General features: G+C 41.9%; 2 protein-coding genes across 2 annotated transcripts; both read right to left on the reverse strand.

The window, feature by feature from the left end:
* Window positions 1-2,024: 2,024 nt before the first annotated feature.
* On the reverse strand, window positions 2,025-5,352 carry LOC131263069 (monocarboxylate transporter 7). Its single transcript, XM_058265219.1, has 5 exons — window positions 4,992-5,352; window positions 4,271-4,914; window positions 3,820-3,964; window positions 2,769-2,889; window positions 2,025-2,640 (listed from the first exon to the last, which is right to left on the reverse strand). Exons 1-5 carry the CDS (start codon window positions 5,350-5,352, stop codon window positions 2,373-2,375), a joined length of 1,539 nt encoding a protein of 512 aa, XP_058121202.1. The 3' UTR covers window positions 2,025-2,372.
* A 9,255-nt stretch (window positions 5,353-14,607) lies between these two features.
* Window positions 14,608-15,137, reverse strand: LOC131263080 (uncharacterized). Its single transcript, XM_058265230.1, has 2 exons — window positions 15,027-15,137; window positions 14,608-14,964 (listed from the first exon to the last, which is right to left on the reverse strand). Exons 1-2 carry the CDS (start codon window positions 15,090-15,092, stop codon window positions 14,608-14,610), a joined length of 423 nt encoding a protein of 140 aa, XP_058121213.1. The 5' UTR covers window positions 15,093-15,137.
* Window positions 15,138-16,344: the final 1,207 nt, after the last annotated feature.

Genomic DNA, 16,344 nt, shown 5'->3' on the forward strand with positions numbered 1-16,344 from the left:
ACGAGACGACTGTTTTGGTGTTGTCAACAACGGCAGATCGAAAGCATTTTGTTTACCTTTTGATCATCACGACTCGAAATAATGGCGGAAAAGCTAGTTTGTTAATAACTTCATGAAAGCATAACTGATTTGTACGTGTGACCCCTTAAATGAAAGGTCTTTTCAGGACGCAAAATTTTGTACTACAAAAGATCTTTCCGTCTTTTCTAGTTTTTGATAAAAACCTGTGTCGAAACGTGTTCGCCCGACAGGGCGAAAAGGTAAGGCTGACTTGATTTGCAGTTTAGGTTAAAAAGCCGATTCTGGCATAACTTTTTAGTTCCTTGACCGATTTCCACAAATAACCCCTCAAACGAAAGGTCTTTTCAAGGCACGTAGCTTTGCTTCAAGTAATATATTACATTATGACCATCTTTTCTAGTTTTTCTACCAGCTCTCGTCGAGCGAAGAGAGGCCAATCTGCTCTCTTCAAGGTCAGTTTCCGGGAAAGAGCATATTTCGCTCCGAATTTTGGGAGAGAATTCGTCTTTTCGCCCCAAAACGAGCGGCGAAAAGGGTGCGCTAGTGGTGGGTCATACAAACCTGAACCTGTGAATAAAACAGCTCTCGTGAGTAACGGCTCGGCCGCTTTAGGAATTGAATGTCTCATCTACGAAAGATACATTGCAATATCTTTCAAAATAGACGCAAAGTACCGCTTACCTGTCGCTGTAATCTAGCTTCAAATACATCACATCAGCCATCATAGCCGTAGGTTCAAGGTTATTTGTAAAAAAATGTTTTCATTACATCAAGCATGTTTGCTCCGCGATAAAGCCCCCGCCGGGGAAGTGCGCAAAAAACATCAAACGGACTTGTTTTATTGTTTCAGTGACCCACGACGGACTCAATTTGATTGATAACGCTGTCATATTTGTTCTTCAACCAAATAAATGCCACTCTTTTCGGAATAAATTTGGCTAAAACAGTTAGTCTGCATATTTTCACAAAGGGCAAGAGTGTTCGTGTTGTTTGCATTTAATTAAAAATGTAATGTCAAATATGCTGATATTCTTGCGTAAATCGTTCAATGAATTAAATAAATCATGTGAAAAACCGCAAGTTAAATGTACATGTATGATATTGTGGATTGGGATTCGGATTTGAAGATCCGAATCTCCAAATAGATTTGAATCGAATGATTGGAATCCCAACTGGGAATCAATTAGCCCAACACTATTGTCAACAACGGCTTTCAGCGGAAAAGTTAATTTGTCAATAACTTGGTATTCTTTGAACCGATTTTCACGATTGACCATTCAAATGAAAGAACTTTCTAAGAAAAATAACCTTTTCAGCAAAATGTTGCGATCATCCTAATCCAAAGCGAAAAAATAGGATTAAAAAAAGATTTGGGCCTAAAACGCTGCAAGCCGCTGTACTTGTAATGCATACATCATGGCGCTGAAATTTGCTGGAACATAACAATGTAAATAGAGGGCGCTAGTGATTGTTGGCAGTTAAATTTGAAATAGCAATTTGAACGTAAAAAGAAGGAACGATAACGTTTATTCTTGCGTTTCCATGTCTTCCTCGTTGTTTCATCCGGGAAGATAAAATAGTCAATCAATATTCTGTTAAATACCTAAAGAACGAATCGGTTTTTGCTATAATCTGTGAATGGATCTATAAAATGGATATAAAACATACTGTTTTTACAGGTTGAGAACAAATCATGCTATTTGTTTCAGACTTGACACTTTAACCATTTTCACGTGCCTATTTTTAGACTTTAATTTAACATTTGCAAATCATCAACCGTCAAGCAACTTGAATCAAAGTGTTGGACCATGACATACTGCCTTTCTTAAAGGGATCTTGCAATAAAAATATAGTGTGGCTTGATTTGGTCGGCAGAAACCCATAGGTTTTGGGCAGTTTTTACACCGCAATTGGAACATTCCATCGTTGTAACATAAGATGGTTGACTGTTCACTCACTTTGACTTATTATATACCACGTTTTATGTCTTTTGTGTACCCAAATTAACTAGCTTCCAAACAAGAAATCCATGAGATATAATTTTCCAATATGATGATAGAAACTCGAACGAAAATCAAGTTGGACTTACAGAAAATGGACACATGGTGATGATAAACAGACAAGCATCAGTTTAAACTTGTATCGTACAATAAGGTTAATGGCAACGTCCGCATGAAAACCATCGGTTGACAATAAGTGAATTTATTTTGGTGTGAAATGGCTCCAACAAGAACGCCATTTGTTCAACAATTCCTTTCGAAATCGAAAGGCGACGCGTTCAACCATCGTAGAGCAGTTGACTAGTTTGGTGATCGATTTTAGTCGCAATGTCTTAAGAATGGGGCTTAAAGCTACTCCTTTGTTTCGCGTATCATCGGTATCGTGACGTGCGCGTCCGCTGCCTCCCTCCTCGCCGCCTTCCGGTGCGCCTTCTGCTTCAGCCGGTAGTAGCATATCTCGAAGAACCACGGTATGACGCACATCGCCATCACGAGCGTGAGACAGTGGAACGATATGGTGTAGCTTCCGGTGACGTCGCGGATGTACCCGACGAGCGGCCCGATGGCAAACGTAATGTTCCCCTGCAGGAACATAAACAACCCGTAGCCGGAAGGAAACCTGCAAAAACAGACCGAACCGGATGCGAACCGGTCCACGTCGGGTGGTGATAAGACGCTCGGAAACGGAAACTACGCCGATCGATGCTGAGCATCAATCAAGTTTGGGCGCCTTTGGTCAAGACTTACCGCTCCTGTGGCAAATACTCAGAAAAGACTAGCGGCATCGGGACGTGGATCCAGGTGCGAAGGAAACCCATGATGGCGGTCACAATGGCCATTCCGTAGAAATCGAACACGCACAAAAATCCTGCAAATAAACAAAGGCGTCTTATACTTCATAGTCGTGGTAAAGTAATCTGGAGTAGTCGTTAGATTTTTCGTTAGTACGTTCAGGATATTTCGCTACTACGTTCAACTCATTATTGCACTATTAGACCGTGGGTTTTCCGTGTATAACGACCCCTTAAAAAAATTATTCAATGTTTATGAAAAGAAAGGTTTTTTTTTCTAATTTTTATCAGTTGTAACAATGTTATACGTGTTTTAACCTCCACTCTATGATCGATTCGAAAAGTTACTACTCGTGTATAACGATCCCCTTAATCGAACTTTGATCATTTCTGAACTAAAAAGGGGTCGTTATACACGGAAAAATACGGTATATAACGTCACGAAACAAGGAAATCAGAAACTTGTTGGAAATAACGTTTTTAATGTATAACAACATTTTTATCTGTCAAAATTTTTTCCTCGCAATGGAGGATTACTGCTCTTCAAGGTAATAAGTCCAACTGTAATGCCACTTGCTGTTTGAAAATTTAAGAAAATGTTATCTTGGATCAACATAAGAAGCGAAAAGGTCTTGTGGTGTTATCCTCAAAAAAAAAAAAAAAACAAAACAAATGTGTAAATCTTTTACATCGTAGAAATAAGGCAAAACTAATTTATGTGTTTTACAAGGGTGATGTTATGCGCGAATATACGGTAGTTTGTAAAAAAAAAACCAGTTTGATTTTATAACCAAATTCCATGTGTATTACAAACAAATCCGAAAAGAATTTTGAAAACATAAAACAATCTTCCATTTCAACTCGAAAACGTTTAGTATCAAACGGACATTACGATACGTTTTAAATAGAAACCAAATGGGCGGTTCAAGTAAAAGCAAGTAATTTTTTTATATAAAAAAAACAGCAAAATTGCGAGCGCAAGATGCGGATAGATTTTAAATAATTACCAAAACGTGCCGCAATGGTGAAGAGGGCTCCTGCTAGGTAGACGTATCGGGCCTTAACGTTCAAGCATGTGCTCGAAATGGCCAGAAAGATGCGCGATATTAGATCCGCTCCGGCACCGATGGCGATGATTAGCGAAACGTCGGCCTGCAATGGGAGAAGACAAAGGGAAACCCAACCAGGGGCCCGTTGGCCGGGAGTGAGTATAAGTATCTTAAAACGGTAGAACGGTTGGGGACGGGGGACACAAAAACCAATGTGATGATCGGTTTTCTATTTCCGACCGTGGAAATGCAGCGAGCCGCGGCCTCGGGGAGGAATGAGCGGCCGTATTAGTATTCAGGACCATGCGTCAACCACCGGCTGCGTCGTGGCCACGGGACGGCCGGGTCCGAATTTAAATTGCATTTTCGTCCAATAATCCCTCTCCTCCCCCCCTCCCTTGCTGCTAACCTTGCTGAACGCCATCATGAAGAGGTACATCGACTGCAGGGTGAAGAAGGCCAGATCGGAGTAGAGAGCGAACGAGATGCCGAGGACGATGTTGACGTAAATTGGATCCTTCAGCAGCGTCAGGTCAAGAAAGTCGACCAGGATCTGCCACTTGGTGGCCGGCTCGCTGTCACGTTCGGTGCTGTCGCTCACGACGACCGGTCCGGACCAATTGCCCAGTCCCGGTATCGACGAGGCCCGCCGGGATCCGCGCAGTCGGTGGCCCCGATGGTGCAGGGCTTGCGCGCTCGGCAGCTCCGTCGGGCCGTCCCCGTTCTCCGCGTCCTTCTCGGCGCGCTCCGGTTTCTCGTCCAGCTCGGCCTCCGCCTCGACCGCCTCCGACACGAGCGGCACGCGCCGCATGTGCCACTCGACCGGGTGCATCACGAGCATGGCCACCAGCGTGTGGCTGTTGACGGCGGCCAGCACCGCCATGCAGCCCCGGAACCCGAACGCATCCATCGTCCGCTGGATGAAGATGGGATAGAACATGGTGCCGAGGCCGATCAGCGTTTGCGCCACGCTCATCATCACCACCCGCTTCTCGACGAAGTACGCGTTGAACGTGGTGTACGACACCGGAATCATGAGACCGAAGCCCGCACCTGCAAGATGGAGGTGAATAATTAGACACGCTCGGTGGTCATCGGCTCAGGAGCTCAGGGAGGGAGCTCAGGCTCACCCTGGAAGACGGCGAACGAGACGAGCAGCTCGTTGGTCGAGCGCACGAAGACGGTCAGCAGGCTGCCGACGATGTAGGAGACGGCCCCGATCAAGCCCACTGTCCGGCAGGACGTCTTCTTCATCAGCGTGTTGGTGAACAGGCCGGCGAAGCTGAGCGCACTGAAGAAGCAGCTGGTGATGAGCGCGATGGCCCCCGTTTCCTCGCCCAGCTCGGTCAGGAAGTCACCAAACATGAGCCCGAACGAGGGCAACGATCCCAGCGTGACGACGAACATGGCGGCCATCCCGACGCCCACTAGGAGCCCCCAGCCACCCTCCGGCGGGACACGCTTGGACGGCGTCCCAACACTGGCTGCCATCGGTCGGCACGAAAGTTCACACCTCCGGTGCGATGGCGTCACTACACTGCGTAATTAAAACACCCGTGCCGCTTTTGCGCGTCCCGTTCTAGTCCGAGCCGCGCCGAGGACCGTCGCGTAGTACCGGGAGTTGCAAAGTTTTATCACTCTTTTATCAACTCGACCGCCGGTAACGCGCCGTCGACAATCTCATTGTCTCTCACTGTCACCAAGGTCGAGATGATCCCAAAAATAACACAGGTGTTGCCGGATGGGAAGGCTTGCTCAAGTTGTCTACGCGTTGATCAAACAGTGTGTCGTAGTTATCCAGTTGCCGCTGCTACCGGAGAAAGCGATAGGGGTAGGATTAGGGGCCTTAGCTTTCCTATGCTTTGGAGGGCGCCAGGGTTCCGTGCCCGTTCAATCTCGGCAGGTGACATTCCCTCGCTGAGAAGGAAAGCTCGTTTAAAAACAACGACATTTTGGGAAAATAAGCTAGTGTAGAAAGATTGGAAGGAAACCGTTTTGTTTACGTTCACCAATGCCTTCTAAACTTGGAAATGTAGTTAGGTGGAACTGCCAAAGTTCGTGCCCTTGCGGTCCTTTAACTCATATGTGTAAGCTTGTTTACTCTTGTTAATTTGTCGTACCATCTCGCAAGGCAGCAGATTTGAGACAGGATTTACAGGACAGGAGGATAATCCTGAATTTAGATCGATTCGTTTTGAATGTTTTTATTTATCAATATGCAGAAAATAATTGAAATTTTAATTTAAAAAATTTTATCATTATTTTTATTAAAATTTACTTTTTTTTTAATTGTATGCTCATCAACAATTTCAAAAAATAATCCAATAAATTTATTACTAATGGCTCCTATTTATAATTTATCCATTCGCAGTTTTTCATATAATCTATTTTTCTAAAGATTCGATTAATCAAAAAATACGTTTAGAATAGATTTTACTTTGGTCATTTAATTGGTTTACGAAACAAATAGTAGTTTTTTTTTCTAAAATCGTTAGATACAAAATTGCGAACGTTAAATTCTGTTGAATTTTTAATTTGCCGAAAATACACATTTGTTTATTTGTTTATTTGTAATGGAAAACTCAACGAACCGAACAGTGTCCCAATGAGTATCTAAAACTAAAACTAAAACATGTGTGATCGAATCTTCAAACTTTTAATACCTCGAACTTTTGTTGATTTTTGCTCAATATTTTTTTCTTAATCCAACTAAATTCATATTTTACATATTCCTTATGAGATTTACATATGAGTTAGAGAAAACAAATACATTGAAATTTTGAGAAAAAAATAATAAAAGTATGTACCTTTAGAAACAGTGACAAAATAAAAGTGCCCGCTTCAGTTATTCATTAGTATACATAAAAATAAATAATAATAAATGTATTTTAATATTTAAGATTTTTATTTTTTATCTCTTTTAGCTTTTAAAGCCTGCGGAACGCGCTTTGGCATGTTCTTCACTAGGATTTTAGTCGTTGGGGATCTAATTCTTCCCATGCGCGCACTTGTGCTTCAAAACAGTCGTTTTTATTCGATACATCAGTGTAGTCCAGCCTGGAATTGTGAATTGACTACAAATTCTCAATAGGGTATAGATCTGGGCTCTGAGGAAGCCATTTCAACAATTTTATCAGACAAGACTGGAAAAAAGACTTCGACTTCTTGGCAGTTTGTTTCGGGTCGTTGATCTGCTGAAAAACGAACTTCTCTTCCAGGTCCGTCTGGGTCAGTGAAATCTCTAGATTTTCCTGCAGGATGTTTATGCAGGAATCTGCAGTCATGATAACATCTATTTTCACAAGGCTTCCCAGTCCAATCCACGCAAAACAACCCCAGACCATCACATTGCCTCCTCCATGTTTTACTGTGCGCTGGATGTGACGATCCTGAAGTGCTTCGTCCGATTTGCGCCATACACGTTCATGCCATTTCGGATTAAAATGCTCAAATTCGTCAGACCACAGAATCATTTTTCAGTATGCAACAATAGTTTCGATAGTTCTTTCGAAAACTGATGGCTGAAGTGTTTCCAAGATCTCCCTGATAGTCACTTTCGCATTTTTTAACCTTACAGATTATCTTAGCGGCCATGTGCGCATCTGTTTTGCGCTTGTCTCCTCTACCACGGTGATCCACAACCGATTCGTACGTTTTAAATTTAATTATAAGTTTTCCTACCGTTGCCATGCGGATTTCGTGCTTTGAATAAGTTACTTTAATGTAGATAAGTGCCATAAAACATATTTTATGCTATTGAATTTCTGGTAACACTCAAATTAATTAGATACCTTAACCTAATATTAACAAATTTACATTTAAAACCTAACATGTACTAAACACGTGATCATACATGTAAAAATGTCAAATTTGTCAAAAAAGGTGCCAACAAACCTATAACACATTTTTAAAAAACAATGAATTGGTTAGCTTTCAATGCAAAAGTTTATGCAAAACTCGAAATTTCAAAGTGGGCACTTTATCTTCTCACTATTTTTTTAGATGTATGTTTTTATTATTTTTTTCTCAACAAAAAAAACGGGTCACTGTAAATCATCAAACGAGAGGGAGCATTGGGGCATTACGCTCCACAATATTCATATCCAACTCTGCTCCATTAATACAACGGTCGCCATCAATTGCACAAAGAGATACATCTTAGATTTCTCAACTAGCAAAAGGAGAACACCACTTCGAGAGTAGGGCAGCTATTTTCATAATTTTAGTTTACGTCGCCAGTTACCAATAGTTGATAATGTGGTGAAACATGCCAGTGCTACTTAAGGGACTTGATCTTGTTCCTTGCATGCAACGTTTCCGAGCAATCACCTCGAAAGGTAAATCACCGAATCCCCCAAGGTTAACGAGGCACCACCGTCCGGAGTGTAAAAGGGTATTACTGCTCTGTTTGTAGCTCCCACCGCCAATTGGTGGATAATGTGGTGCCACTATCAAGAACAGAAAGGAAATACAACACATCTAGTTCTTTTCGTATGGTCATTTTTGTCCTCATTTACGTGCGCGTGTGTCAAAACTATGTAGACTCTTACATTTCATTTATTTAAACTAAACAATAAATAACCAAAAGTATTTATTCGTTTTTTACTTATCATCACCGTAATCAACGGACCATGTTGACTAATTGACATACGGGCTCAAAAACTACAACCTTTACTAAATACACTACAAGCATGGGTCAAACTACCCGTTTCACATATACGGCGCATAGGCGTTTGAACTCCCTTAGATTTCGAGCATGTTTAATCTTCCTCGGCATCCTGTTGTACCATAGAGAGGTCTTGGTTCATGCGCATTACGAGTGTGATACCAGTGCACTTCAGACGCAACAACTATTCTTTCCTTCGAATACATTAGCATCAGGCCTTTCACAATTTTGTAAACAAAAACTACAGTTTGGAACCCCATTCGCGGCTTGACCAACATCTATTGTAAGACGATGAGCATAACTGCCGACGGAGTACACCGCAAAACCATTCGCAAACCTTTGCAGTCGTTTGTAATTGTGTTTGATTACCGAGAAATAAAATTGATGCACAGAAATCAATGTATGATATCGCATAGACAGCAGGATAATGCGATTGATATTTGGTAACAATTACCTCGTGATATTTTAGATTTTGGCTTATCCTACGCATATTATTTTGTTCAGAATCAAACTTAAAAACTAGACAACGCTACATTGCGTTGTTTTTTTCCGAAACACTGTAGAAATGTTGGTTGTTTGTTCTCGGACTATTTTTGGTTTGACAATATTTACTTGCACTGAAAGAAATATTCTCGAATACTGTATGTGTGTTATACTGCACATAGATGAAATGAATTGTGTTGTGTTTTAAAAATTGTCGAATGGTGAAATATTTTATTGAATATATTGCAGTAGCGATCGATTAATCGGTGTTTTTTTCTACAAACTAAGCCTCCACAACAATTAGTATGAAGGTTCCTTGCTTTTTACTTTTCATGTATATAAGAGACGTTTATATTATGCACGATTCAAAAATACCAAAAATCGTAATCCAAAATCGTTGACCGGAACCGGGACGTTGCAGGACGTTGTCGTTGCCGTGGCCTGGCTAACGTTCGGACCCTTTTGGTTGGCCTTGTCCGGGGTCGTTTCCGGATCCGTTTGGTAGGTTGCATCCGGCGTCGAGTGCGCGTATTCCGCAAGCCTCGCATATGCTTCCGCGACCGAATGGCAGATTGTTTGGTCGTTGTAAGACGTCTGCTTCTTGTACCGACCCTTGCAATTCGCAACAACGGAGCCGCTGTAGTCCGCATTGTGCGCTGCAACGCTCGGAACCGCCTGATATCCGTCGGAGCCGCGGTGTTCTTTTTCGGTCGCCCTGTGGTCGTTCGTTTTTTGCTTGTTCTGGGGGTTTTAGGTTTGTTCCTTGTCGTAGCTGTGGGACTACGCATCCGCGGAAGGACGGGCAGCGTATCACCGCCAACCGCGAGTTCCGGTCTATTCTGGGCTATTCTGGGTTGTACACCACTGGCACTATAAAAACTACCACGATACAGTGTCCCAAAGGGGTTCGGTACTACAAAACCCACCCTGAAAGTGGTTGTTTCAGGGTCCTGTGTGACCATCCTACTCGGAATGTCCATCATGACGGGTGCTTTGTAAAGATACACGCTGGGGAAGGTGCTATTCGCCGGAGGTGCATTGCGGTACAAAAAAATACTATCCGTTACATTGCTAGCCTTTTCCGATGTCTCAGTACTGGTCTCTGCTTCTTGGTGCGACGCAGGGTCGAATGGATTCGCCAACACGCTTCCAATTCCGCCAAAGATAGTCTGAATGACCCCTACAATGAGGCAATGGGAATAAATTGCAAAGCAAGGTGTAATGAATTTGGAGTATTCATTACTGAAGGGATTACCATAATCTGTCCGGTTCGTTCCATTCCTTTGTCCATCATACGAATAATCGTACGATGGTGGGTAGCGATAGTCGAAATCCTTGGACGAATTCACGTAGTTTATTGCCATCGGTGTTTTTGACTCTCCTGGCTCCTGGTCGGGTTTATTGCTTGCTCCAGCGTCTTCGAAATCCAGTATCTCGTTCGTAAGCGTTACGTTGTCATAGTCAAATCGTGGTTCCGTTGAAAACCCGTTGTTAGATATGTTTTCGGGCAGCAGATCGGTGGAATTCGTGACGGACTCTTCACTCGGGTGGACCGACTCATCCAGTAACATGCTCTGAGCTGGCTCGTTAGAGACAAATATTTCATTCGACTGAGACTGAAATCGATGAAACAGTGAGATACAACGATCCTGGCTATACGGCTGATAGTACTAACGTGTACGGCTGGCATCAACCATCCGAGCACCACTCCACAGAAGTAGATGTATTCACTGTAACGCTTCATGGTTAACTAGTCCGTACCAACGATATACCGGATAATGAGATGTAGAACAATCCATTGGAGGCAGCAATGATGGCGTTTTAATGAAATTAAATTGAACACTGATTGCTGCTCGCCAGAGATATCCTATTATCGCTGTTTCCTCAAACTGCTAATGAGGATGGGCTTACGGCTCGTGTTCTTGTTTGTTGACAAACAAAAAAGTTGATAAAACCCACTGATTTTCCCATCTGAAATATATGTATGATAACAGCCCATTGGAAGTCCACAAATGGACTATGTGGACTAAAAGATAAAGTATGGGACATTGTGGATTGAAATGTTGTATATAGGAACGCTCGATACACAGACTAGTTTTTAAAGGTGAGAAAGAAATGCTAAGGCCTGAAGAGTTTTCCAATGTAACAATAACGGTAGAAAAATGGAACAGATAAAAAATAAAATAAAAACACTCAACCTCATTCATCAGATATCTTAGAGAAGCCAATTTGTGGTCACCACGCAAGCAATCTGAGAGCAAACGACGGTGTACATTATTTTTACTACAAGAATATAATAAAGTTGATGGAACGAATAATGAAAGAGCTTTTGGCGAGAAATGCAGCACTTTTTTAGGATGAAAAATACATTTAATATTAAATTTTGATGTTCAAATGGGTTGAGGAACGTTTCATTATCATTGTTAACAGAAGGAGCAACTCATAGCATGTGTGTATCATAGCTTTTTTTTTAAATAGATTAATATCATCAGAAATAATTTAATATCATTAACACTAACTCGGGAGACCATGACAGCAGGAGACTCCCCTCTACGAAACCATCCCAGATTTCAAGCTCTATTTACCGCTGCGACACTGGATCCGTCATCAATTGCTGATACCTAGCACACCTTCCAAGATTCTGAATATGGTTTATCTACATGTGAACGCAGCTCGGTGGCTACTTGTATAAGAAGACTTAAACTATTTACCAACGTAGGCCTTGACGGTATTCCGGCGATCGCATTGATCCGATGTTGCGACGCTATCGCATCAATGATGATGCTCTGTTGATGTACTCCGACCAGAAGATTCAATTTTTAGCAAATTTAGTTGATAGGTTTAGTTAAGGATCCTGACGATTTGATGCACCTTTCACAGGTCTTGACCAGTTTTAGTGTCTGGTGTAATTATAGTGAATAAAAGTGTCCTGTCGCTTGCTCGGTCCACGGTTCAAGTCTCGTTTGACTGTCATGTGGAAAACTGTGTTCTGGATCGTGCAGAGACGTTCTGTGATCTTGGCGTTCTACTTGACAAGCGTTTCATGTTAAGGACGCATCTGGAAAATGCATGAATTAAGGGTAACCAAATGGTAGGTTTAATTTTTCGGCTGATCTTGGAAATTTTCGATTTTAAATCTTTATATATTGCTCAATTGTGCGTCCGATAGCTGAATTTGAAAGTTGTTGTATGGTGTCTCTCTTCCACCATCTGGGCTCAGCGGATCGGGCCTTAGGTTGAGTACATATGATGTTAGGCCTTAGGTTGAGAAATACATTGATGTTTAAAGAAAAAAAAATGCGTAAACGAACGCTTTTTGAATCCTACCATGACTTTCCTTTCATCCGATACAGGAATAAATCTGAAAACTACACTGAAATCAATGTAAAACCGTCCTTGATGCGTCCTTGGTGGATAGGTAACATCACTTCTTCTTCTTGGCGTAACGACCTCTTGGTCATGCCTGCCCCGTTAAGGGCTTACGAGACTTGTTTCCCTATTGTACGTGGATAGTCAGTCGCTCTCGTACAGGGGAGGGTCCGGTCTCGGATGGGATTCGAACCCACGCCGTCGAGGTGGTGAGCCCCGGCGCTCATGGGCCGATTTTCTAACCGGCGCTACCGCTCGGCTGTCGCGGACCCCCCAAAGGTAACATCACTGCGTTCGTCATGTTTTCGAAAAAGAACATAAAAAGTGGGCCATTCATCCAACCCAGCAACTGTCGGGTGTTCCCTCTGTCGAGTGCCCATTATCAGCGTAATCCGACTTTAATTTACTCTTAGTTCATCCGTGCTCGCGGATGAAACTGTGGCCGCCACAAGCGTGGCCACCAGCGCCCGGGCGATCGATGCGGATGCAGCAGGCAGTATGCTGCGGAGGGTGTTTATTACAAATAAAGTTAGAGCTTTCGTAAGCGTCAGTCTTACCGCTCTGATGGAGGTTGCATTCGACAAGGCTGGGAGGATTGCTGCACCACGAAGTTGAGGGTTTGTTTACCCACCGAGCGGCTAGCAACGTTCGGTGCTTGGAATAATCGCGCCTTTTGAGTGCTACGGTTGGGCAAACGAAAAAATAAACCGGGCTGTGCAAATGAAGCTCACTAGCAAAAAATAACGAACTAAAGATGAGTTTGCTTCGGTTCCTGTGGGATGCACTCAAAGTGCAGCGAGTGTGGTCAGCTAATAAATTTCGTTCGGTTCGCGTGGGGTTTTCATTTGAATAAGCCGAAAATGGCCAGCTAAACGATTCCTTTGGGTTGCAAGTTTTTTTTACAGTAGTTCCGGAAAGATGGTACAGAAAGTTGTGAACCAAAACACAAACACCGATGTCTGTATTTAATTAACAAAAACTATGAGGTATGCATTCCGTACAGAATTGCTGGGTGTTTGTAAGTGACTTTATTTCATGATCACGATTTTAGTAATGATTTTTTTAAGACCAATAATAGATATAAGAAAATGGTAAATTTACTCATATGAAATAAAATAATATACTTATACTTACTTTTCAGAATCAAAAAATGGCAGAGAGTTATTGCACAATAATTGTTGCATTATACCAACTCGGTGTGGAATAATTTAATACTAAATTGTTCAAGCAGTTAATGATTTTATTTATGATAAATAAATTTGTCATCATGTTATTGAAGGCCGACGTTTAAACGTTAATGGATTTTTAGGCAGCTTTTGTTGCAATAATTTTTATTGGGTTGGTTAAACATTGTACCATTGTTAATTTCACACTGCATTTCGACGATGACTGTAATGGTTTATTGTAAATTGCTATGAAAACGAGTGTCCGTGGAGTCTAAACAATCCTTTAATCGATAAGGCACAATTTAATCAGCTCACCAGATGTGAAATGCGCGTTTAAATTTGTATTGCTCATTGCTGGCTTCATAACGTTGCAACAGTCTCAACCAACCTCGCCATGTTACTAATTTGTTTTTTCTTGTTTAGTTAATGAAAATGTTCATAGACACTTTACAGCTTGTCGAATCCTATAGGAGAGATTTATCAAAGAATCATTTCACATTAAGCTGTCACACAGATATGAACGATGTTACGCATGCACAGAAACAAATCCTGTAATGAATAACAACCTTGAAATATGACACTGAGCAGTGAGTTGAATGGAATGCTTTGGTGTTTTTGTCCGTAGAATTTCGTGAGATTTCTCACCTCCGATAAACCATGTTGGCATGAATCGGACGTCGATTTCTACTGCACACGGAAGATTATTGCATTTTGCAAACAAAACTAAGGATTTGCGGTAGGTAATGAGCAAAGGGCGGAAAGAGTTGGTTTTATTCACCGAAACATATAGCTGTGATGAACTTATTTGACATCGACGCTGCACCATCGACCAGTTGAGGGAAGGTGAATTTTTATTAAAAACAAGTATTAAAGAAGCTCCACAGCATAAACTGAGGTTTAAAAAATGATTCCACGGGGAGGAATAAATTAACCAGAAGCATGTAATCGATATCCTACCTGGGAAGGATGGAACCGTGGTGCCCCGGGAGCCATATTTCGGAAAGGGACGAGGAAGTGAAAAAATGCAGTTTGAAGATGTTCGGTGCGAGTCTCGCACGAGTTTTAGTATGTCACACGATAAGCGTTCGATGGTTGGTTACAGAGCTGATTGCTTGGCAGTGGAGGAAGCACCGGCATGGGTGGATGGTACGTGGGCCACGGTCCGGACCATGGCTGATTTAGCGGTGGAACGGGAATGTAGGTGTAGTACGGCTGCATTATCGGTGGCTGGCCGGAATGGCCGAACTGGCCGGGCAGGGACGGTGGCATCGTGACGGTGATCCACGTTGGTTCCACAATGTGAGGTTTTTCTGGAATTCGATGAATTTGGTTGAACGATCCTCGGTTATCGAGCGCCACAGCGTTCTTGTCGGGAGTTGATGGAACCGTCGCACTTTCGTAGAACTCATTCTGTAGGTGCTATAAGCAAAGGTTCAGAGGAGTTTAGTCTTGAAAGTGAGGTTATTATCAACCATCCATACCACAGTGGGAGCACCGAAGACCACCGGAATCAGCACGAAAGAACACAAAATCAACAAACGAACCATGGCGCCACTAACTTTTTGATTTTCCACGCAATACTTGTCTCTACAACTAGCTGATTGCAACTGATCGGTTGAAAAATCCTGACTAACCTAGAAGCAAATCGGTTGCAAATAAATATGCGCGTAGTTTTGCATTCTCGCACTATTGCCGATGGTTCTAGGGCAAGGCTATACAAGGCTTATCAGCTCAATGTAGGTACGTTGCCGATGCAGTTAGAGTAGATCATCTCCACCAGAGGTGTCAAACTCTTACAAGTATGTGGGGCAGTTCACTTAAATGCAACACATTATTTGACTGTTAATTTTACATTTTGAAAGATAATTCATTCCTAGATTTTATATATCGTTAGGAGAGGCAAGGAACTCCGTTAGGCTACAATTGATAAATGTTTAATGTGTAATGTTAGAAGTAATGGTTGGGAAGGCCAGCGTATTGTTAAATAGATACGTAAATAGATACGGACATTAAACCCCAATAAAATATAAATAGTTTTGATAATCATGCAGGAGCATAAGGTAGTGTGAGCCTCGCAAATCCATCATATTAGAATTGACGTGTCATCTTTAATTTTATCTGAAAATTCTTTCCTGATTTTTTTTTCTTTTTTTGTAATTTTTTAGTTGATAGATTTGGTCTTTTTCAATCTGACATTTTTCGTGATTTAGTCGTCGATTTCATGTTAGCTGGTAGATTTTTCGTTGAATTAATTGTTAGAACACATTGGTTAGATTTTTTTTATATTAACTTTTACGATTGGGTTTCAATGTTGGACCCGTTTTTAGGTTATATGTACTTATAGACGCGTACAAATTATTGAGCCCGGTTCTTATTTTAAAGTTTATTGTGGAAAAAGTGTTTTTAAAGGATCGAAGAACAGGACAGTTCTCAAGTGAATATGAACGTTGAAAATGATTCATCTCTTTATAAAAATGTTATTAAACTGAGCCTGTGTCTGTTATTTGTAACGTTGGATTTTCATATCGTCCCGGGGTAACAAACCGACTGGCTTCCAAATGGAAATTAACGATTGTCGTACCCAAAACACTACCAGCGCTGGGAGTTGTCATGCTAAACACATTCGTTCAATCCGGTAAGGATTGTAAATCACCCGGAGCATATTGCAGTAAACTCCCTCTGCTCATTACTCAATCATCCATCGGGATATGGCGCGCGACAAGGCGGATTGTCTCGAAGAACACTTCCCGTCGTGGCTGGAATCAAATGTGTTCAAAACATATTAAACTTCAACCGATA

Source organism: Anopheles coustani, chromosome 3, assembly GCF_943734705.1.
Source record: "Anopheles coustani chromosome 3, idAnoCousDA_361_x.2, whole genome shotgun sequence".
Lineage (NCBI taxonomy): Eukaryota > Metazoa > Arthropoda > Insecta > Diptera > Culicidae > Anopheles > Anopheles coustani.